Genomic DNA, 21,472 nt, shown 5'->3' with positions numbered 1-21,472 from the left:
CTTTTTTTTTTTTTACCTCATATTTGCTTTCCTGAGGAAAAAAAAAATAAATCTAAAGCTGTTTAGAACTGCTTAAGCTGCTAACTTAAGACTGAAAGCATATGACTGATCATTAAGAATGCCTCTCTTGAAATCAGTCCTTTTCACCCCGAAATTATAAAATGTGTCAGTTTTGTTATATAATATCATATGCAATTTGTTAAATTTCAAAGATCTCTTGAATTTAGAACTTAACTGATTATTATAAGTATTGCTGTTGAACTTGCTTCTTCCACATTAGTCATGTCAGCCAATAAAAATATCTGCCATATCCATCGCTCTTAACTAAACATCTTTAGCAGAACCAATGTTACCATATGAACAAATCAGCAGATTCCCCAGTTTTTCACAATCTTATCCTCCCTGTTTATTATTTTTACTCTTTTTGTCATGTCATTATTTAAATTAAGTTTTGATCACAAGTTGAATATTTCTTAGCTTCCTGTTATAAGTGCAGAAGACATACAGTTCATATAGAATAACAAATACGAATGTTCATAGGCTACAAAGGAAGACTGTAACCCTACCTCATACAAATAAAACAAATGTGAATGATTAAGGATGTGATAGTACATGCATAAATACAAGTGATAGGGATTTTCTCATGTCTTCAAGCAAGGATCAAAACTGGCATTGAATGGCCAAGAATTTTTGTTGTTGTTGTTAATACATAATCAGAAAGCATCACTGAAACAAATCATTTCATAAGCAGCAGAATTAATGAATTCTAGTCTCCTGTGGATACCTATTTTGTAACACCCAGTTGCAACAGGCTCTACACTACCTATGAGCCATCCTCCTCTGGTCTGCAGACCTCTGACAAACTGTGCAAGGAAAGCAGCATGCTCTCAGATCAGTTCTTGCAGACTGACCAGTCTGGGAATGAAACAGAATGAACAGGCTGCAGCCATGTAACCAGAAGTCCTCTCTAAGCAGCACAACTAATTTGAACTTCTCACAGCTACTGATTTCACAAGACTCACAAGAACTTGGTATCTCTGAAAGCCTTTATACCTGTATCAAAGTAGCTGAAAGTGGCAAATTAATTTAAAAGTTACTGAAGGGGAATAACAACATTAGCTTCATCAGTCAGCTTTTTTTTTTTTCAAAAGGCAGCTGTTAACAATGGCAGTCTTTGTACCTGTGCAGCCACAGCACTTCCATCTATCTACACATTCAACCCTGTCTTAGGCACTCTGTTTTTGCTAGTCATTCTCCCTAGCAATGGCAAGATGGGGGCCCAGCAAGAGCTTTAATACTGCTGTGTGGAGCAAAGCACTAAGGAGCTCACTCCCTCTCTCCTTTGTAGTCAAGACCTCTGCATGGCAAGAAGAAAGGGACAACTTTCAAGCTCCTTGTTGGACAGATCCGAAGATCAGATGAAGTCACTTTTCAGTGGAGACAGCCTTCTAAAGCAGAAAAAAGTTGCTTGGTCCCAATGAAGGAGTGAAGATCCCATGTGGCACACAGTGGGAGACAGACAGCCCACGACAGGGACGTAATGCTATTCTCCTGTTTAAACGCAGAAATTTTATTCTGTGGCTGAGAACTAATTCTGAAGTGATAGTCCAAAACCAGTATCATAGAGAGAGAACAATCTACAGTGTTTCATTACATAACAGAGCCAGGTAGGATAACAGATGCATACCATCATTCCTCAATGTATCCAATTATCCCAAAGCATTTTAAAACAGTTTCTTGTAAAGGGAGTGAAGGGAGTGCAGAGATTGGAGTACTTGCTCTGTTTCACTTTATCCTGATCTAGATGACATTATTTTCATTTAGACTGTTTGATCTGTTATAAGGGTCCAGGTGCCCTAATCCTTAAAACTGGGGGAAAAATCATAATATTAGAGCATTACTTCAATGATCACTGACATCTACAAGAGATACTTCTTGTGCCTTTATATTTCTCATCTAAAACTCAGTACTAAAACAACACTAAAATAATATCAGTGTTTATTTTGCTGATTTCTGATGCAGTAGTATATGCAAACAAGCTTAATGATTTTGACATAATTTTAGTACTGCTTAATCGCTGCCTCAAGAGTAATTTGATATGCTGCAACACAGAAATTACTAGATTCCTTTGTCTTTCCTTTTTACATATACTTGTATGAAGGGTTGTGGCATTATCAGTAAAAGCTTTCAGAAAAAAAAAGTACATAAAGCCAAATGTAAACTGAAGGCTTTTGCTGCCATCCAGCAATAAATCTGCAATACAAGATTTCTTTGTTCTGCCTTGTTGCATTCATATAACGGGAATTAGGATAAGCACTGTAAATCCCTACTACAATGTATTTATTTCAAAATCTGTTTTAGATTATTTTTTTCCACTCAAAAAAATCTAGCTTTAACACTGATAGTGCAGTTGATTACTTATAAAAGAATAAACATCTCTAATGTATATAATTTAATTTAATAATAAACTAGTGTTAAGAAATGAAGCATTTCTAGCTAGAGTTAAAGAAATACTGTAGGTTCCCTGATATAAAGTGATATAGTGGAAAATTTTTAGGCACCAAAGTGAAACAGAATCACCTTTAGGTGGGTCCTCTGAGTAACATCAGGAAGAATAAGGTACCTTCAAAACAAAAGCTCCAAAGGTGGTGCTCAGAAGGGAGCACCTTTGAAAACTGCTAACTGTTGACATGTATAATTTGCTGCTTCTCTCTAGAACAAGGACAGTAAAAGAAAAGAAGCCATTTGGATCCACAAATTGGGAAACCACTGCACCAGAGGCACTTGCAAAACGTAGCAAAACAGGACATCTGCTTCCTAAAACAGGAAAATGACACCTCCAGACCCCTCTGCGCTAATCACAATAATTTAAGGTATTGACTGGGTAAAATGTGTTTAATTTGCAATCTAACGATGACTGTATTACTTCTCTAATAATCATAAAACAATTATACCTATCTAATTATCAACTGTCATCTGTCTTCTCCAGCTTAAGAAATAGCTTACTTTCTTACTTAACTAAATTAACTGTTAATAACAAGCATGCAGGCAAGAGGAAGTACATCAAACCTCTAGAGACGAGCAAAACTAGGAAAGAAACATGAAGAAAACCAGACAAAGATGTAGTTACAATAAAGTGGAGGGTTGAAAATGAAGGCAATTATGTTCAATTTAGAGACACTAACAGGCAAATTCTAAAGATAAAAGCTGATCAGAATAGGGAATGAAAGTAATGACAGCATATTTAAATGTCAGAAGAGTTTGAAATTACTTATGAATCTCAGAAACAGCACAATCCTGGCGAAACAGCCCTCTGGGTATGTTTTATGTAGTTATAAAATAAGAAACAGCAGCTATCTGAAGGTATCCCTTATATAAGCCTTGGAAATGACACAAACAAAGGCCCCACATATTCACGTGATTAACTATTTAATGGTAACATGATAGTCTGTTTGGTGCTGCTCTTTGAAACTCTGCATAATTATTTGGCAGTATACAATCATAAAGATTTTAAAATAAAAGTTAGACTTCTACCAAGAGTCTTTCAGCTGTTTCAAACTTTAATACGCTGATTGAAATAGAAGTATAAATTAAAAGATGTTCTTATTTCCTATACAAATAAATTAAAAGTTGCATCCCTAGAAAGAATGCATAATAACAACATCATAATTATTGTTACCTTCAAAAACTTCAGGTGCCATCCATGCAGCACTTCCCTTATTGTTGGTCATGTGTGTTTGAATATCACAGGCTGTACCAAAATCACAGATTTTTAGAACTGTCCCCCCAGCTACCAAGAGCAAACTGTCAAGGGAAAAAAAAAAAAATTGTAGGATGAAATAGTCTGGTAATAAAACACTGAATTTTTATCCCGATGGCTATCATTCTAATACAGTTGAATATCTAAGGCTGTGCTTCTCAATGCTCTCGTTTTATAATTTGAGAAATAAGTAAAGTCACTTGTGCCTAATCTGAGCATACAAAATAGTTTTTAAATAACCAAATACACATTGTAATTTATTCATATTTCTATATGCTAGATTTTAAATATGTATCTTTAGGCATAGCAATCCACTAAGCATACATTGACAAAATTAATCTTTCAGATGCCAGAGAGTAAAAAACAAGTACTTTAACAATTTTGGCATAAGAATGATGACCAAGACTCCCATTAATATCAGTCAATGTAGTTATTTAAATGAAAGAACTTGAAGCTACATTTTAACAGCTCTTTAAATCAAAAGTGGGTATACAGGACAGAATTCAAGATTCAAAGTGTGACTTCACATTACAGTTTTATCTGGTAAAACTGCTGGCTACTACCAAAAGTGATTCTGCAAATCTCTGTTTCCACTGAACCTGTAGAACCAGATCTGAAGCTGTCAGATGAATCAGATCAAAAGACTGACTGGATAGAAATCTATTCATTTTTGTTTTGGTGGAAAATGTTGAGAGATTCTGGCTAGGGGTAGTGAAATGGGCTGGAGGAAGGGGATAGAGAAGGATGATCACGACAGATTATGTATGATGATATCAGATTAAATACAGTATTAAAATCAACCAATCAAGCAATCCCCCACCTAATGTTCTCTTAGTGAACAGCACAACCCACTGTAAAACTGTGACATTTTAAATGACTTTGAATAGGAGACCTGTCCCTATCAAAATCCTCTTCTTTGAGGAAAGGCAGGAGCAGGATGTTTTTCCAGTTTCAGTTTAACTGAAAGCAAGTGATTAGTTTGTTTCCTGAACCATGCACCATCCCTCTGTAACTGCAGTTTCAAAGGCACAGCCTTCATTTAGAATACAGTACATCCAATACATTTAGTATCAATTAAAGGCATGTGTGTCATATACAATGAGATTATCAGAAATGATTTTCTACTCAAATTTTAAGAAAAAAATAAAGAAATATAAGCCATAAACCTACTTTGGTGGTTTCAGGTCTCTGTGAATTAGAGCCTTTGGTTTCATACTGTGGAGATACGCCACTCCCTGGGAACACTGTAAACACCAACTCATTGCATGTGCAGCAGTATAATGAGGCAGAGGTTCAGCACCATGTAGCACTGCAAAACAAAGGCACAAACTAAAAAGAACTTTATTGCATATTACAACAGATACAATAGGGTTAACAACATACCAATCAGAAAGCTGTATGGCATCTAAGTAATTAACAATATTTCATCACTGAAGCTTTAACAGCTTGCAAAAGGATATTTTAATTTATGGAAATGTCAAAATAATGTCTAAGTTTTAGCATGTCTTTCATAATATTTTATGTTAGAATTCTAACACCCAGTAACAATATTTTACTTTTTACTTGGGCAGTTAATGCTAGCACAAGGGTAATGGCTTTAAACTAAGAGAGAGGAGATTTATATTAGATGTTGGGAGGAAATTCTTCACTCAGAAGGTGGGAAGGCACTGGAACAGGTTGCCCAGAGAACCTGCGGATGTCCCAGCTCTGCAGGTGTTCAAGGCCTGGCTGGATGGGGCCCTGGACAGCCTGATCTGGTGGAAGGTGTCCCTGCCCACAGCAGGGGGGTAGGAACTTGACTAGTATCTTCATGGTCCCTCCCAACCCAAGCCATTCAATGATTCTATGAATATGAAAGATGTTGCCTGTTCTGGGCTATCCCTGCTAAAATCTATGTTAAACAACTACATAGGGAATTTACAAGGGAGAATCCTTTTCAGATGAAGTTTCCCAATGGAAAACCTTCAATGACTCGTACAAACAATAACAAACTGTTATCAAAAACACACTGACAGACTGAAAAGTAGTTTTTAGAAGCACGTTTTCCCTTTAAAAATCTGTTAAGACATATGTATGAAACAACTTTATATTCTAGGTAATATTTTCACTAACACCAGTACTTCAGCTCCAGTAAGACATCATATTGAAATGATACTCACCATTGTACAGAGAACCTCCTTCAGCATACTCCATAACAAGACACACCTTTGCGAAGAGGGGACAAAAAATAGGGATGTTTAAATATAGGGGCAGAAAACAGATTTTATAACTTAAAGGAAAGCTTTTTTTTTCTTTTTAAAAAAAAAAAAGCAATGTGTCCACGCCTAAGGTAATGGAAAATTTATCTGTGACGTAGTCAGGGTTAATGGTAGACATTTGCGTATAAGAAACAGAAATTACCTTTATACTTAGTGCATTCTCGTTTCCTAACTTACAGTGGAAACTTTCTCCCTCCTGCTCCCATCCTGAAAATCAAATGCTGTCTTCAAAGTGTAATTCATTTGCCTTTACTATTTTTTTAGAGTGGCTTTCAACAGTTTTAAATATCACATCAAAATAATTAGCTAGTTCTAAGAAAAAAAAAGATGTATCCTTATTTTAACCAATTATACATTCCACACTAGAATTAGTTATGCATATATCTGTCCTGTCACAGTATTTGCTCTTCTGCTTTCATAATTTGAGGGACTGTTTGCAGCTGTGGCATAAAGAGAGCAAATCCTGAAAACTGCATATATTAGAACAGGAACTGATTTACATGCTACGATTCATGTGTTGCTAATAAATTTTAGTTTTGCATTGCTGATTTGCAATTAATAGAACTGTAGTTCTGAATGACACTATGTATGTAAGATACCAGATGCCATTTTTACAAATTGAAATATAACCACTGTTTAGAAAGAGTTTTTGGGGTTTTCTTGAAATAATTTATTTCTCGTAAGAGGACGGGAGGAGACACGAACCTGAAAATATCAACCAACCTACAGATCTGTCTCTATATCTGTGTCAATAAGCATTATCGTGGCTTAAACATATCAAATATATACAAAACACCCTCTTTGTATATAAATTTCATTTTGTGCATTGCTGCTTGCATATGGTAAGCTAGTCACCCTTTGTCTTACTGACAAAGCTATAACTTACTGGGTTTAGACAGGCTCCATATAACTTGACAATATTGGGATGGTTTACTCGTGACAGTTGTCGAAGCTGCAATACAAATCACACGTCATTTCAAACCATGGGAAAAAAAAGCTAACATTATATTCACATCTATAATTCATACACAACAACAGCAATTATAGTTTTATTTGTCTGCATAACCCTTGATAGCGATTTGAGAAATTACAAGACTAATGCCTCTGCTTGCATTTTAATTTATATAATTAGATTTGTGTCTAACTGGAACTGAATTCAAAAGAAATGTTAGAGAAATTAAATTTAATGATTTTTTTTTTCATGGTGTAGTAAGATCACTCAAATCATACGCACTCTAACTCTGGCTTTTTAAAGGTTTTGTGCTCTTCCTGGAGTCCCCAGTGTTGGAATCCAGACTGTCTGACCTCATAAACAATCTGAACCATAATGGCTTTATTCATAATAAAGGAAGCTACTGTTCTGGGAAAAAAAAAAAAGTGAAAAAAGCCACAAGCCTATAAAATATGCCATCGGGTTTAATATTAATGTGACAGTTTCCAAGAGCTTACTGCTACTTGTACTAATTGATGGTGTTAAGCATGCCTGCTACAGAGACAAGACTATTTTGCACTGAATTCTTCTTTGCCCTAGACAGAAGAAAAAGCAGAAGGATTTTTTTTCCCCTTTACACAGACTTCTGAGGCAGCTTATGTTGTTTGTAGTCCACTCTAGGGGGCTAATGTTACTTTTTCTGTGCACTTCAGAAGTTCTAATAGAACTGAATGGAGCATTACATCTTAATCTTGCACTGTGTAGGGCTTCCTAAAACCCAATAATTATTAAAATATTTCTGTGATTCTCAGATCTCTTTCCAACACAAAAATGCTGAGAAAGCGATCTGATCTACTTGGTACTAAAGCAGCCAGATTAGTAACATTAAAAACATACAATAGTAATGAAGAGCATTTTTATGTAGGTAGGCCTATTACAAATATGCTTCCTTTACCCCTTAAAAGTTACATTTTTAATACATTTGTATACCTTGAACATCCTAGATTCTTACTAAGCAGCATAACACAATACACCTCATTTAAATTAGATAGCATTTAATTCTAACACATACTATGTATGGAAGTTTATCAGTGTATCTGAAGTGCTCAAGATCTTTCTAAAGAAGCAGACATTGAATATAAAAGTGATTTGCCCTTAAATGAGTGACACTCATTAATAACCTTACACTTAAAATAACAGAATTATTTAAACCGCTGAATATTTAAACATTTTTTTGAGTATGGACCTGAACTCTAGAAGCTCTAGCACCTGGAAGCATTAATCGGCTCCATGACTCTGCTGGGTATTTTGTCTGTGTCCCAACTCCACACTGGGACAGAAACCAGAAATTGGTGTTTTCCCCACTCCTTTTCCCCCTTATCTTCCAGGTTTTATGGGAGTGAACTAAAGGAGCAGCAGCACGCTCTGACAGGAGTCCTTTTCTGTATGACCTGGAGTCCAGGACTGTGCTGGGTACCACTGACCACATTTACTTTGCAATACAGACACAGTTTTAAATATTCTAAATGTCCCCATGAATTTGACACAAAAAGAAAACAAGCTTTGCAAAAAACTGTGTTTACCAAACTTACTGTACCTCTACAATGAAGGCCTTTCTTTCAGATTCACTTTCTATTTGTTTAATGGCTACATCTTTAGCTCGCCATTTTGCCTTGCAGACCACACCAAAGGCTCCTCTTCCAACAACCTAGAATAACATAACATGAAATACTTAAGTTAAAACTCGGTATGGTTTCATTTTCTGACCAGAACTTCACAAATAGAAAATAAATTTAACTTGGAAAACTGAAGACACGCAAAATTGAGTTTTACAGCAGCAATTTAATATTATGCAGTTAAAGCATAACTCGTGCATACCTAAGCTTCCTCCAGAGATCTTTTACAGAAGAAATTCAATAACAGTATTCCAGAAAACCTTGATCTTATTTATTTCAAACAAGATCTGCTCAGAAGAAAATTAGGGGAATGATGGCAAATTTGTTTTTACAGATTTGACCAGTGAAATCGTATTTTTACTTGCTCAATTATTTTTATGCTTGTGAGTAATATAGGAAGTCAAACTTCCGAAATGGAAGTGCATTGCCAAACAACTGTATGGAACTATGCTAAAGTCTGGGTGAGGTGTTCAGTTATCTTCCCACTTTCGCACAGGTGCCTGAATAGTGTGAGAACAGGAAATTTTTCCTGAGTCCTGAAAGCAAGCACAGTATCTGCATAACTATGCTTTCTCCATTTTTGTTGATCCCTGCTTTCTCCTGTGTTCGGAGTTCACATTGCCTAAAGATATACAAAGCAAGACAGGAGCCCTAAGTCTTCACTGTAACTTCACAGAAGCAGTAGTAGCAGCTTCTACATACTATATTATTCAAGAATCCTTTAAAAACAAAAACATCTGTTGTGAAGAAGGTTATCATTTTTACCGGTTCTTTGAAACTCAGCATGAGAATGAAAGCAGGATATAGAAAAACGTCCTCTGTGAGGTTACTTTCAGTTATGGGCAAATTATAAAGTACTATAAATTGAAATTTCACTTTCCAGCAAACCAGCAACATATAGAAACAACAAAACATCCATATGTAAATTTAAAGTTGAAACCAGACCATCACCAACAGTGACTCTAGCTGCTACAGGAAAGCACAGACAAGCTAGTAGTTACATATACCTGAAAGAGAAAGGAAGGGAGGCTAAGGGGAGAACATGTAAGGCACAGAACGGCATAAAAGAAGCTAAGGGACGGGAGCTCCTCCAAGTCCAAAGGAATGCAAGGTGGAGCAGATGGGAAGGTTAAGGAAAGAAGAAAGGGACAATGGGCTTGATATGTCGGTCTCTAATTCTGTATTTGGCGGTAGCAGCCTTCCTTTGCTGATGGCTTTAACAGCATTCTGTGCTCATGTTACTAGCCCTTAATTTTCAAGTATCTGCACACATCTAGAGAAACAAGGCAGACACTTCTGATCCAATGAATGCTTTTTTGGAGGATGAAGGAGAAGAGAAGTGAAAGGGAGTGGGCAGAGAAACCAGAGGGTGGAGTGGAAGCATTTACAAATGAGATTATAACAACAGTTTATTACTGCAGTTTAATTTTACTGTCTTCCTGAAATGGGTAACGCGCACACAAAATTATTTTGGATCGAGAAAAACACACTTCCCAATATTATCTTCACTAGAGTCTCTTTTCATTTATTACATTACCCAACCAAAGAGGGAAGAGATCTTTTGGAAACAACAGCAAAAGGAATATTCAAAATTAAAATATAGAGATGCGACATAATTAAAGGACCCACAAAACGTTCAAACATGGTATTGCATCCACATTATAAACATCACAATGATTCTTACAGACTTGGTAGTGAATTCACTCCTTAACCGGATGGTTTCTTACAAAAAAATGGAGTTTGGAGGAGTTCAGTGAGTAACTGCACATTGCCAGTGCTGAAACAATGCAAAGATAGTACCTGCCAGGCTCTGTGTCACAGCGACCTATTGTGCACATAAACCATGCTCTGGTGAGGTGTGTGCTACATGCTTTCATACCAAATAAACAGAGGCTGAGTTCTCCTGAGAACAGGGGTGGATAAAGCTGCAGGTACGTAGATCAAGACCTGCTACAATTTCATGCTTAAAATCAGAAAGTCTACAAGCAAAGGCCCAACGTGAAGAAGAAAAAAAAAAAATAAGCAAGATTTTTGCATTAAGAAAGATGAAAAGGGGAAGTACCCAAGATCTTTTTGAAAGGTCATGCACAGCTATAAGAGCCAGCTGCCTATGAACGGTGATCAATGACATTTTCCTTTTCTGGTTTCCTTAATACAAAGAAATATTTTCTGTTCCACATTACAGCGCACACTTTGCCTTCCAGGATGCCCTGGCTTCTCGCCCTTACCCACCACAACAGTGGCTCACAGACCAAGCCTACCACAAGACGGCCACAGCAGATCCAGAACGTGCCAAGTTCTGCTCCACACAAAAGGGACCTGCTGCTTGAACCCACTTTCTCCAGCTAGCGCAGGGCCACGACTCTTCTCTTGATGCAACAGACACCAACTCTTTTCTTGCAGTCCACAAGCAAGTTTGGAAATTCAGAGCCATATGAATGACAACTACATATGAATGACCTACATAGGTACAAATGGGAAACGGTGAACCACCTGAAGACTGAAAAGTACCAAAGTCTCTCTTGATATCTCCTCTTCTCACTTAGACCACATTTTGAATAAAAATGTCCAAATTCTCAGTGTTGGCAGGCCCCTACCTTCTTCTACCAGCATAAGAGAGCTGTCTATTACCGTGCCTCTAGCCACCCCTCACAATGCACAACCAGACTTAGAGTTTACAGAAAATCTCAATCTGTGGGTGCACTCTAAGTCTGCACTTTGCAGAAGTGCTGATTTACTATGCATGTAGAAAGAACCTACTGTGCAAGCACGTTTACCTTAGCAGCCTCCTTACATCCCAGAAACGCTAAGGAAATACCATTAAATAGAGAAGGATGCCACGGAGCAACTCATGCGGGATGAGCTGCACTGGCAGCAGCGATTCAGTTCCAGGTCTGCTGCTCCTCTACAACACAAAGAAACCCAAACTGATCAAGTAACTGGGAAGAACTTTCCTCCTGGCCTAGGGGAAGGGAATTGTGCATATAACAATTTGTCTTAGCAGAAGACAATTGACCTTGTGGTGGAAGGCTGAGTGAGGCTCCTTTTCTAAACGTACTCACACCCTTCATGCCTTTTGACTATGGCTCTGTTCCATTTAATCCAGTAACATGAGAGAAAACAAAAAAACAACAGTTTATCATAAATCAGGTTTACTTTGGGGGACACTAGTTATATCTTTCCTTGCTGAAACGACTTGTATGTGTACATATCTACAAATATATTATGTATATATTACAGTTTCAATTTTGCTATTGCATTTGTGTAATATAAACGATATGCATATTAAATACATTTTTTTCATGAAGCGTATAAAGATAAAATTATATATATAACAAGGAAAAAAAGCCCAAGTATCTCTTGCATTTCATTTCACACTGTCAAAATCAGCACATAAGCCAATGCAACTGCATACTGTGCCCAGAGATAAATCCATGACTTTTTGGTTTTACACCAAGAATCCATTAGTAAATACTAAGAATTAGATGCACTTCAGGAAGTACTGCCAAAGACTGTTTAAAAAAAAAAAACAAAAAAGTTTACCAAGCAATCTAAATCTTAATTACATAATGGAAGGCTGTGAGAGATCATCAGATACATAAATTTTATGGCTGGTGAAAAGAGTTTGATAAATGACTATGCAGCCAAGGTTCCATACCAATTTATCAGTGGCTTGTGCCTGCTTGTGCAGAGGCTTGAACTTGAGGGGAGAACATGAACAAAACAAATATTTACCTGGGAGACAGGGAAAACAGAGAAGATTCAATTCTACATTAAAGCAGCTCAGCCTCCAGCACAACATATGAAGGAGCAACCGTCAGGAGGAATGATGGATTGGATACAACCTTAAAGTTGTATACCAAGTACGTATGGTATCCCCCTGTGTATTTCCTACTTAATCTGGAAAAAGTATCCTATTCATTGCAAAAAAACATTCTTTATAATCAACACAATGGATCTAGTGGTGGAATCCACTTCCATTTCATTTTCTTCCTTCTCAGTTTTCGCCAAACTTATTCTTTAAAGGAGCAAGTTTGGAATTTGTCAGAACAGTTTAACAAATGCACTAAGTAAAGTTTCCTTCAACACCGTGTACTGGAACTAAGTAACTTAATAGCACAGAAGGGAAGCGCTGCCTGAACTTTAGTTTCTTCATGCTCATTCCTTCTTGTCCCCTGCTATTGGTGCCACACCATATGTTTGGGCAGTAGCGCATATTCTGAATTATATGAAGCACAGTTAATGGAATTATTGACACAACAAATCAATAAACAGCAGTTGATCTGTAGCACTGTGTATGTTTGGAAAATGATCTAAAAATAAACACATTCTTTTGGTAAAAGGCCTTGGCCCTTTAAATATCTTATAAGAAGAAAAGGGAAATACAGGGCAGATGACAGGTTTAGAAATGGATAACACTGGTGCTTCTGCTATCCCACATAATAGAAAGAACTTGTCAAGAATCACTGAGTTAATACGTGACACTAACACATTTTAAACTGGCAGAAATGCTCAAAGAGATTTATAGATTAAAAACTATGTATGAATGTACTCCTCTCCCTACAAAAGCCATACCAGTAAAGTTGCATTGTAACGTGTGATAAAACAACATTGCAAAAGAGAGCACCATTTGTATTTAGATAATGTATTTAGAATCTTATTTAAAGAATATGAACCATACAAGATCCGTGGAACAAACATTACCTCTGCCCCTGTGTACAAATAGTATCAAATGCTGTACATAAACAAAGATACATGACACTGACTGGTAAGTATGTAGACTATACTGACTGGTAAGTATGTAGACTAGAAATCATGCAGGAAATAAGAGACTGCAGATATGTTAAGCTGTTAAGGATGTATTTTGTCCTAAGGGACATGAACAGTGGTCCCCCTACACTTTCCCAGTAAAACAAGAAAAATGCATCTAAGTTTATACTATAGGGGCACACTATTCCCCTATCAAATGTTGAAATTAATCCTTCCAGAGTTTTGATTTTGTATTAGCTGCAGAGGCCTTCTATTTACTCAAAAATATGAAGATACAGAAATAGTTTTTATCCCTCTCCATGAAGAGTCCATATCATTTAGCTCTGCATGTTGTATACTTAGTGCTTTTCTTTCTAAAAAGGCTTTGCTGGATATGCAAGGCAGGAATAAAATACAATAGCTCCCTGGATAGCATACATAGTATTCTTTGGAGAATTGTCTTCATAATTTGCACTATCTACATGACATTTTTGTTTATGATTATAGGAAGAAAGACAAGCAGTTCAAAATTAACAAAACCAAACCAAACCTGTGCTTCCAAACAGAGAGCAGTCTCAAAATTATCTTTAGTATGTCTGTCCCTTTTGTTGCTGGCATATCTGGAAATGAGAGGTCCAGTGAAACTAATGGATCTTTCAAGCTTCAGACACAATGCATGATGGAGGGCAAAAAAAAAGTTTGACCGTGTTTTGTGAAAACAGGAACCTTTTAAATGTGTTAACTTCTCTTTATCTACCAGAGTTGCAGCAGTACTAAAAACACACTAATATTTTTAGTTTTTCACACATCTGCCTGTACAACATATGGAAAAGACACGCATAAAAAAGTGCCAAAAGAAGCCACGAACAACAGTTTAGAGCCCCTTAAATATATCCCTAAATTTTCTATCATTCCAGCCTCAAATTCCAGCTTTAGTTTCCCTGCATTTGCTATGCTTTATTAAGTAGGTTGAAGCAAATCGGCCCTGTGCCATAAATGACTGTGGCCAATATCCTGGCAGAACTTTTAGGAAGGAGTTCAGATCTGCCAATTCTTACAGCCGAGGTCTTTGGTTAAGTTTATTTTACTGGTGCTCAACCCAACTCAAAACGTTGCTTGCCCTTTCCAGGATTTATAAAGCAATGAAAAAAACTTCATACAAACCCTAAAAACACCATAAGCAATCCCACTAGCACCTAGATTCCATATCTAGTTTTAACTTCACTTTAATTTATACAAAACGTTGTAAGGAAAAAAAAATTCTTAATGAAAAATCATTGATTAAAAACCAACTTTATTCTTAATAAACATACCTAAATTCTCTTTGCCACAAAGCGATACAGGCAGTCCTTATTCAAGGCATCATCTTCTGGAGTTGGACAACACTGTACTATTACTTAGCTCTGTTAAAAGAAATCTTTCAATTTCTTTTCAACTTCTGCAGAACATGCTTATAGAGTACTAAAGTACTGCCATACCTGTTCCGAATGTTATCACAGAATAGCTTGGGTTGGAAGGGACCTTAAAGATCATCTAACTCCAACCATCCTGCCATAGGCAGGGATGCCACCCACTAGATCAGGGTGTTTCCAGAATTTTTTTTTCACCTCTCCAAACATGCAACTCTCTGCACGTAGATAGCTCACTCCTTCTAGGAAATGCGTGCATCTCAAGCAAAGATAACAGTTACTTAGGTTACATTTTCATTCCAACTTTTTACATACTCATAGCCTTTTACGAGGCTGTCTCAAGATTTAAACTCATTTTAATTAACAATAATTTAACCATGTTAACAAAAGATTTGTCTGATGTTCTAGTATGAATCAGTTTATTCCATTACAGCGGCCCAGACAGGAGATTCTAGGTTTAGACACAAATTGCTGGATAATGAGACACTCAAGGTGAGGGACTCCAATATGAGTTTGGCTTGCTGGTCTGGCACAGTCTAACACTATTGGTCTTTGAAAAACAAATAATCATCCTACAGTTGGTAAAGCACTACTGGAATCCACTGGCTGGGATAAAAAAGGGTCACACAAAGTTTGTTTCATTGTTTAAGTTTTTATTCCACGGGGAAAGGCCTTCCCCCTCCCCTATTTCTGGTAGCAGTTACACTGTCGTTCACTTGTGGCCTTAGCTGCCACATTAGACATGGAACTTGGTTATTATCTCATAAATACTTGTCTTGCTTTCACCACTGGCATACAAGAGCCTGTGAGGTTTCTTTCCCAAGCGTTCTTACGAGAGGGAAATATCAGTATATTTCAGGGGATGCAAATTGATTCATTGAACATAGTTCTACATGTTGAAATAGATGTAAAGTCTTACATTAATGGTTTAACTAGACTGTTACTGATTTGTGAACGTTTTACTGCAAGCTAAATTTCATCCACATGAAATTGATGTTGTGTAACTTCTGCTATAAATTCACACTCTACACTTCAGCTAGTTTTTCATGTTGACAAATTAAGAGAACCTTCCACTGGTATAACTAAGCAAAATTTAAACGATGATTTGAATTAAATCATAAATGTACTTAGACTAAATCACAGAAATTCAGGCTTATGCTTTCACTATCTACTCAATTTTTGTCTTTGCTTCTGGATGTCCACGTTTGCACCTTAGAGGCTTACTTTCTGAAAAAAGATGAGAATCTGCAGACTGACTAACTTCAGATGGATTCCTAATTAGCACCCGTATCTCCTTAGAATCAAGCCTTTTGTGCCCAAGTCAGATATCCAAGAGTATTATTCAGATCTCAACTCACACTTGTAGTTCTTGTCAACACTCCTTCCAGTTGCGCAGGTTTTCAGAATAGGTATTCTACAACTGGATGCAATCCATCATGGATTGTTTCTATAAGAACAATGAAGTCTTACACAGAGGTAGTAACAAGGCCATGTTCAGCAGCAGTTTACACAATCCAGCGTTGCCTTGTAGTGTAAGGGACATAACTGGTCACTGCATTTCATTTAAAGTTAACTAACTAAAGAAAACCAAAGAGCAAAAAAAATTTGTCTCACTGAATTCCTCATATATTTGCCTCTGGACTTCTCTCCTCCATAATTTCAACGAACACGTACATAAATTTGAGCACACTTCTTTCACAGTTGATGAAATTATTCAACTGCTTCAAAAACATCTAATGTAGGTGAACTGACTAAAAATTGCATCTCTTTAGTTGCTGGCACCTTAAGTAGGTTTTCTAAAATAAATATTTAGAAAGCTTGCTTATTCATCTTAAAGAAAACATTCCCCTAAATCCCCTTAGAATTAACTGCTGTTCAAATAGATTGCTGAATACAAACTTCAGTGTATATCACAGTACACCAGGAGAGCATTAAACAACAGTTTTCAAGTAATTTACACACTCTGACACTTGCAACTTGGAACTTGCAACTCAGCAAATGAGGCAATGGTTTTCAACCTGTCTACACCATGCAGTGACTGGGCAGGGCCGCAGCATGCAAGACCAGACGTGCATCTTTTGGCTGTGCAATCTAAGGCACACACACATCATGTGATGAAGAGGTCTACGTTTTGGTCATGTATGGGACTGTTCTCAAGTTACATGATGGAGAAGGGCTGTGGATTTTCAGGAAAGAGCGGCAGGGAGCAAGTTGCTAGAACAACTCAAACCAAAGTCTGTCTGTTGCTTAGATGTGAAAGCTCCTCTGGGAAGAACAGCAAGCAATACTTAGGCTAGACTTAAGTACAAGATTTTTAAATAGACCTATTTGGCTTTTCATTGTTAACTTGATTTTAACTACATTAAGTTTTCAGATAAATTGTTAAGTTTTCCTTATTTGGTTTCTTAGTTTTACTTATCCGGTTTCTAGTGATTTGTTGATCCAGTACATGAAAACTTGAAAGGGCAGACACACAGTCAAAATTATGCATGGTAAAGTAGGGAACGTTTCTGTTGAACACAAATTTTAAGTTGTTTTTCCCCTTCTAGTTTTGAACACGCTCCCCGTGTCACATCAATCTTGACTTGACTCCAACTCATTCATAATTATCTCTGCATTTTACATCAGTCTAAGCACTTTAAAAAATGAGAAGGCAGCCTGAATTTGGAGACATGCTTGACTTACGGGAAGTAATATTGCAGGATAGCTGCACTATACAGCCATATACATGGTAGCTAAAACAAAACATGGTATATTCTTGATATTATCCAGCAGTGTTCAGCTAAACCTAAATCAAAGTGCACTTATAGATCTCACATTTATTAGCAAGGACTCACTGCCTGCAAGTATTCCAGAACTTCAATATCTATTAATAAACCAGTGGCAGCGTGGAACTGCTATCTGCTGACAAGACAGCCTTGATAATACAACAGCAAAGCTATGATTATACAAGCATTCATTTGAGTTTCCACTGCAGATCTGTTGACACTCCATTTTGAAACGTCTGAAGTTTACCATTAAAATTTGACCATTTTGAATCCTTACAGTCAGTTAAAAATCCCTGAAAACTTCTGAATCTGCATTGAGCACAGAAAAGTTTTAGCAACAGTGTATGCTTTGTTATGATTGCAAAGTTGTCCATCTGCTCTGAAACTGTACCATGAATGAGAGGTTAACAACCACAGTTGAGGAAAGCTAGGTTTAAGCATGGCTCCCAGTTCACCTGTTTTATCGTAAGGTAGGTCTTAATTCTTTTACTGCACAATGACATTCAGACTGTTGAGCACTATGGTAGCCCCATTGCCTAATAAGAGTATCGGGTAGGACAGGTATATAAAGCATAACTCAAAACGCTACAACAGCTGTCATCAGCTTTCCTCGTGAAGAGGACAATTCATCAAAGCTTCCTTGCTCATATTACATGAGATTTGTCATCTCCAACACAGATACTACTTTGAGGACAACATAGCCATCACATTAAATAAGGCCTAACTTAGTGCTTAGGCATTATCTCTACATACATTTTTGTGCATACATTCCTGTCTCCGCAGGTGCTAGGCAGGCATGTACGACACAGCCACGCTCTGGACACTAAGCTTTAGAATGACAAATTCTAGGTACGCCAACTACTTGCTTTGCAAGTCCACGTTTCCTACTTGCAAAAAGGCAATACAGTCCTTGCTGACAGTCTTCCCAAGGGTGCTGTGAGGATAAAAAGTTTGTATATAGTGTTTTTTTTGTTCAAAGTGCTGTGTGCGGAGTGTATGGGCTACTCACTTTTATGAGCCATCACTGGGCACCTTTTTATTATGGTTAAATTCCTATGAACTTTATTTTCTTCTGTGGGTGAGGAAAGACACTTCTCCTGAAGAATGCGATTTGATCCCTGTCCATTAGTAAGTGTTGCAAAAATGTCAGTACATTATCAAACGCAAAAATACTTCCGGTTCCCAAACACCATAAAATTCTCTCATTTTACAACAGTTAAATGTATAAAGGGAAAAGGAAAGATCAGACAGAGTCAAAAAATCACCACCATTGCCATATCCATACAAAGAAGAAAAGGCAACATTTCGGAAGATAGTATCTTCTGAAAGCTTCCAGTGTCTGCTATGGTGGAAGCTGAAGGCACCATGACACTATCTGAATACAGCAAAAAGTGTTCTGATGTTCTGCGAACTCTCCCAGGCTATGTGAGCCCAGTCTGATAATTATGATCAAACCACTTTAATGGTTGCTATACCTATAAAAGCTACTATAAGAACCTAAATTTACTCCCACATAAGTACTTTAGGAACAAAAGGGGAATTATTACCAAAAGAGATAGACGTTAATCAGCAAATAAAATCACAAAGCAGTCTTCGATGTCTGTTTGGACCAGACTCTACGAACTGGCCTGATCAAATTCAGTATGGATCTGCGCGAAGCAGCTTCGTGCCAGTAGAGACCTCACCAGAAGAGAAAGATCCAACAGAAATATTTTGTGTGTGTCTGGGATTCAAACACCACTGTGGTATACGCATACTAAGCTTTTCAGTAAAGTATGCAAACTTTACTAGCTTCATGGGAAATCCAGGAAAACAAAAAAGACCGTAAGAAATTCAGTACTTTACCCAAAGGATTTAAGGCAGTAATTCTACTGTGAAACTTCCTACGCATGAGGAAGAAATGCTTGCTTCCAACTATGTTACACTGAATGCCACTTCCTGGGTAACAGGCACGAGTCACAGATGAAGTGTTACAGATCCATGAGCGCAACATCACTAGCTTGTGTCAAAATAGATAAACAAATAAAAAGGATAGATGTGTGTCCTTACTGCTATCAGAGCTGTAAATTTGGGCAATAATCAACACTGGTTCGATGACTAAATATACAACGATTCAGTTAGGTGGCAGGGCAGGAGGGGAAAGCAGAGGCGTACAGAAATAAGGATTCCCAGGGCACACCAGAACTCGCAGTTCCCTCCTGTGCAAGCGTCTGACAACTGCGTTCACCACCCATCCCAAAACGGGTGGCGAAACTTTTAGGGAGCAGAAGGAGCCCACCGCGCTCGCGTCCCAGCGCCCGGCTCACGCGTGGGGGCTGGCACAAGCCGGCTCCCTGGCACCCAAACCCCTTTGTTCTCTGCTGCGGGGCCCCGGGGAGCCCCCCGGCTCTCGGGGGGGGGGAGCCCCGCTCCGTGAGGGCAGAGGAGGGCGCCGGGAGGGCGGCCGTGGACGCCAGGCGCCGCTCGGGGCCGGTCCCTCCCCGAGGCCGCGGCGGGGGCGAGGCCGTGCTCCCTGCCACTCACCTCTTCCACTTCGATCTCCTTGTAGTCGATCTCCTCGAAGTTGAGCACCGGGGGGGTTTCAATCATGTCAGCGGAGGCGGCAGCGGACATCCCTCCTCTGTCACCTGGGGGACGAGAGCCCAGGGCAGGCCGGGGGGGCGCAGGGCCCGGGGCTACGCGGGGCTCCGCGCCGGCGGCTCCTGCCCTCCGCGGGGGCGCCGGGCGCCGAGGGCCTGGCCGGGGCGAGGCCGCATCCGCGGCGGCCGCGGGCCTCAGTGGCGGCGGGCGGAGGCCCCGGAGGCCCCGGCGGCGGCGGCGCCGCTGCGCATCCCGCGCCCTCCCGCACCCCCCCTAGGCCGCGGCCTCCCCGGAGCCCGGCAGCCGCCTACGGCCGCGCGTCCGCGGCGGAGGGAAGGGGGCGCCCCTGGGGCCGAGGCCGGCCCCGGGGGTGGCGGCGGCGGCGGTGGTGGTGGCGGCGGTGCGGCGGGGGGGGAGCCGCTCAGAGCCGCGCCGCCGCCGCGGACATGGGAGCCGCTTCCTGCCGCCCCGGGCCGGGACGCGGGGGAGGGAGCGCAGGGGAAGGGGGCGGGAAAGGGAAAGGCGCCGGCAGCGGCCGCAGCTCCTCGGCCGGCCGCGGCGGGGCCACGGCCTGGCGGCGGCACACCCGCCCCCGCCGCGCCGCTCCGCCCCCCGCCCCGCCGCCCGCCGCCGGCAGGGGGAGCGACCGGCCCCGGCCCCGGCCCCGGCCCCGCTTCCTCTTCCTGCCCCCTCGGGGCCCCGGGGCTGTGGCGGTGCCGCCGCCATCTCGCGGCGGGCCGGGACCTGCCCCAGCCTCGTTCACCCCCCCCGCCGCACGGTGCTCGCTGCGGGCACGGCCCCTGGTCGGAGCTGAGCCTTGCGGTTCGCCTCCGTAAGGCGAGGGGCAGAGGGCTGAGCTTTGAAATGTGCCTAACATACGTATGTGTATGTGTTTAGAGCATATATACAGGTACACAAGTTTATACATGGTGGACATGCGCCCTGGGCTTGTTTTCTCTGAAGGCAGAAGCACAGCACGCAGCAGCGCTCTGTCAAGAGGAAGTGTGTGTGGGAGGGTGGCAGAGCAGAGGGTAATTAAGGGAATGATGCACACATACAGCAGTACAAGGGGTAGGACTCGCGAGCAAGCACACCTACACCACTCCCTTTCCTGTCCACAAGTTATGGCAACAGCCCACTCTTCTTAACAACTGTTGTGTCTGCTGGTGCTTCTGGCTTGAGCAACGCGTTTGGGGGTGACCTGCTGGAGAGCAGCTCAGCAGAAAGGGAGCTGGGAGTCCTGGTGGGCAGCAGGCTGAGCATGAGCCAGCAATGTGCCCTTGTGGCCAAGAAGGCCAACGGTATCCTGGGCTGCATTCGGAAGAGGTGATCCTCCCCCTC

At 40.0% G+C, this 21,472-nt stretch overlaps 1 protein-coding gene across 4 annotated transcripts in view; it reads right to left on the bottom strand.

The window, feature by feature from the left end:
- MAP3K7 (mitogen-activated protein kinase kinase kinase 7) overlaps positions 1 to 20,725 on the bottom strand; it is a 51,284-nt gene extending 30,559 nt beyond the window's left edge. For all 4 annotated transcript variants that reach the window (XM_080588519.1, XM_080588520.1, XM_080588521.1 and 1 more), the window contains exons 1-6: positions 20,075 to 20,725; positions 8,547 to 8,657; positions 6,905 to 6,970; positions 5,920 to 5,965; positions 4,931 to 5,069; positions 3,680 to 3,804 (exon numbers count right to left, since the gene is read on the bottom strand). In XM_080588519.1, the coding sequence (XP_080444645.1) occupies positions 3,680 to 3,804; positions 4,931 to 5,069; positions 5,920 to 5,965; positions 6,905 to 6,970; positions 8,547 to 8,657; positions 20,075 to 20,164 (577 nt within the window). In that variant the 5' untranslated portion in view covers positions 20,165 to 20,725. The remainder of the gene's footprint in view (positions 1 to 3,679; positions 3,805 to 4,930; positions 5,070 to 5,919; positions 5,966 to 6,904; positions 6,971 to 8,546; positions 8,658 to 20,074) is intronic.
- Positions 20,726 to 21,472: the final 747 nt, after the last annotated feature.

Source organism: Anser brachyrhynchus, assembly GCF_964034855.1.
Source record: "Anser brachyrhynchus genome assembly, chromosome: 3".
NCBI lineage: Eukaryota > Metazoa > Chordata > Aves > Anseriformes > Anatidae > Anser > Anser brachyrhynchus.
The sequence above is the reverse complement of the archived record's forward strand: the minus strand, read 5'-3'. Positions and strand labels throughout refer to the sequence as shown.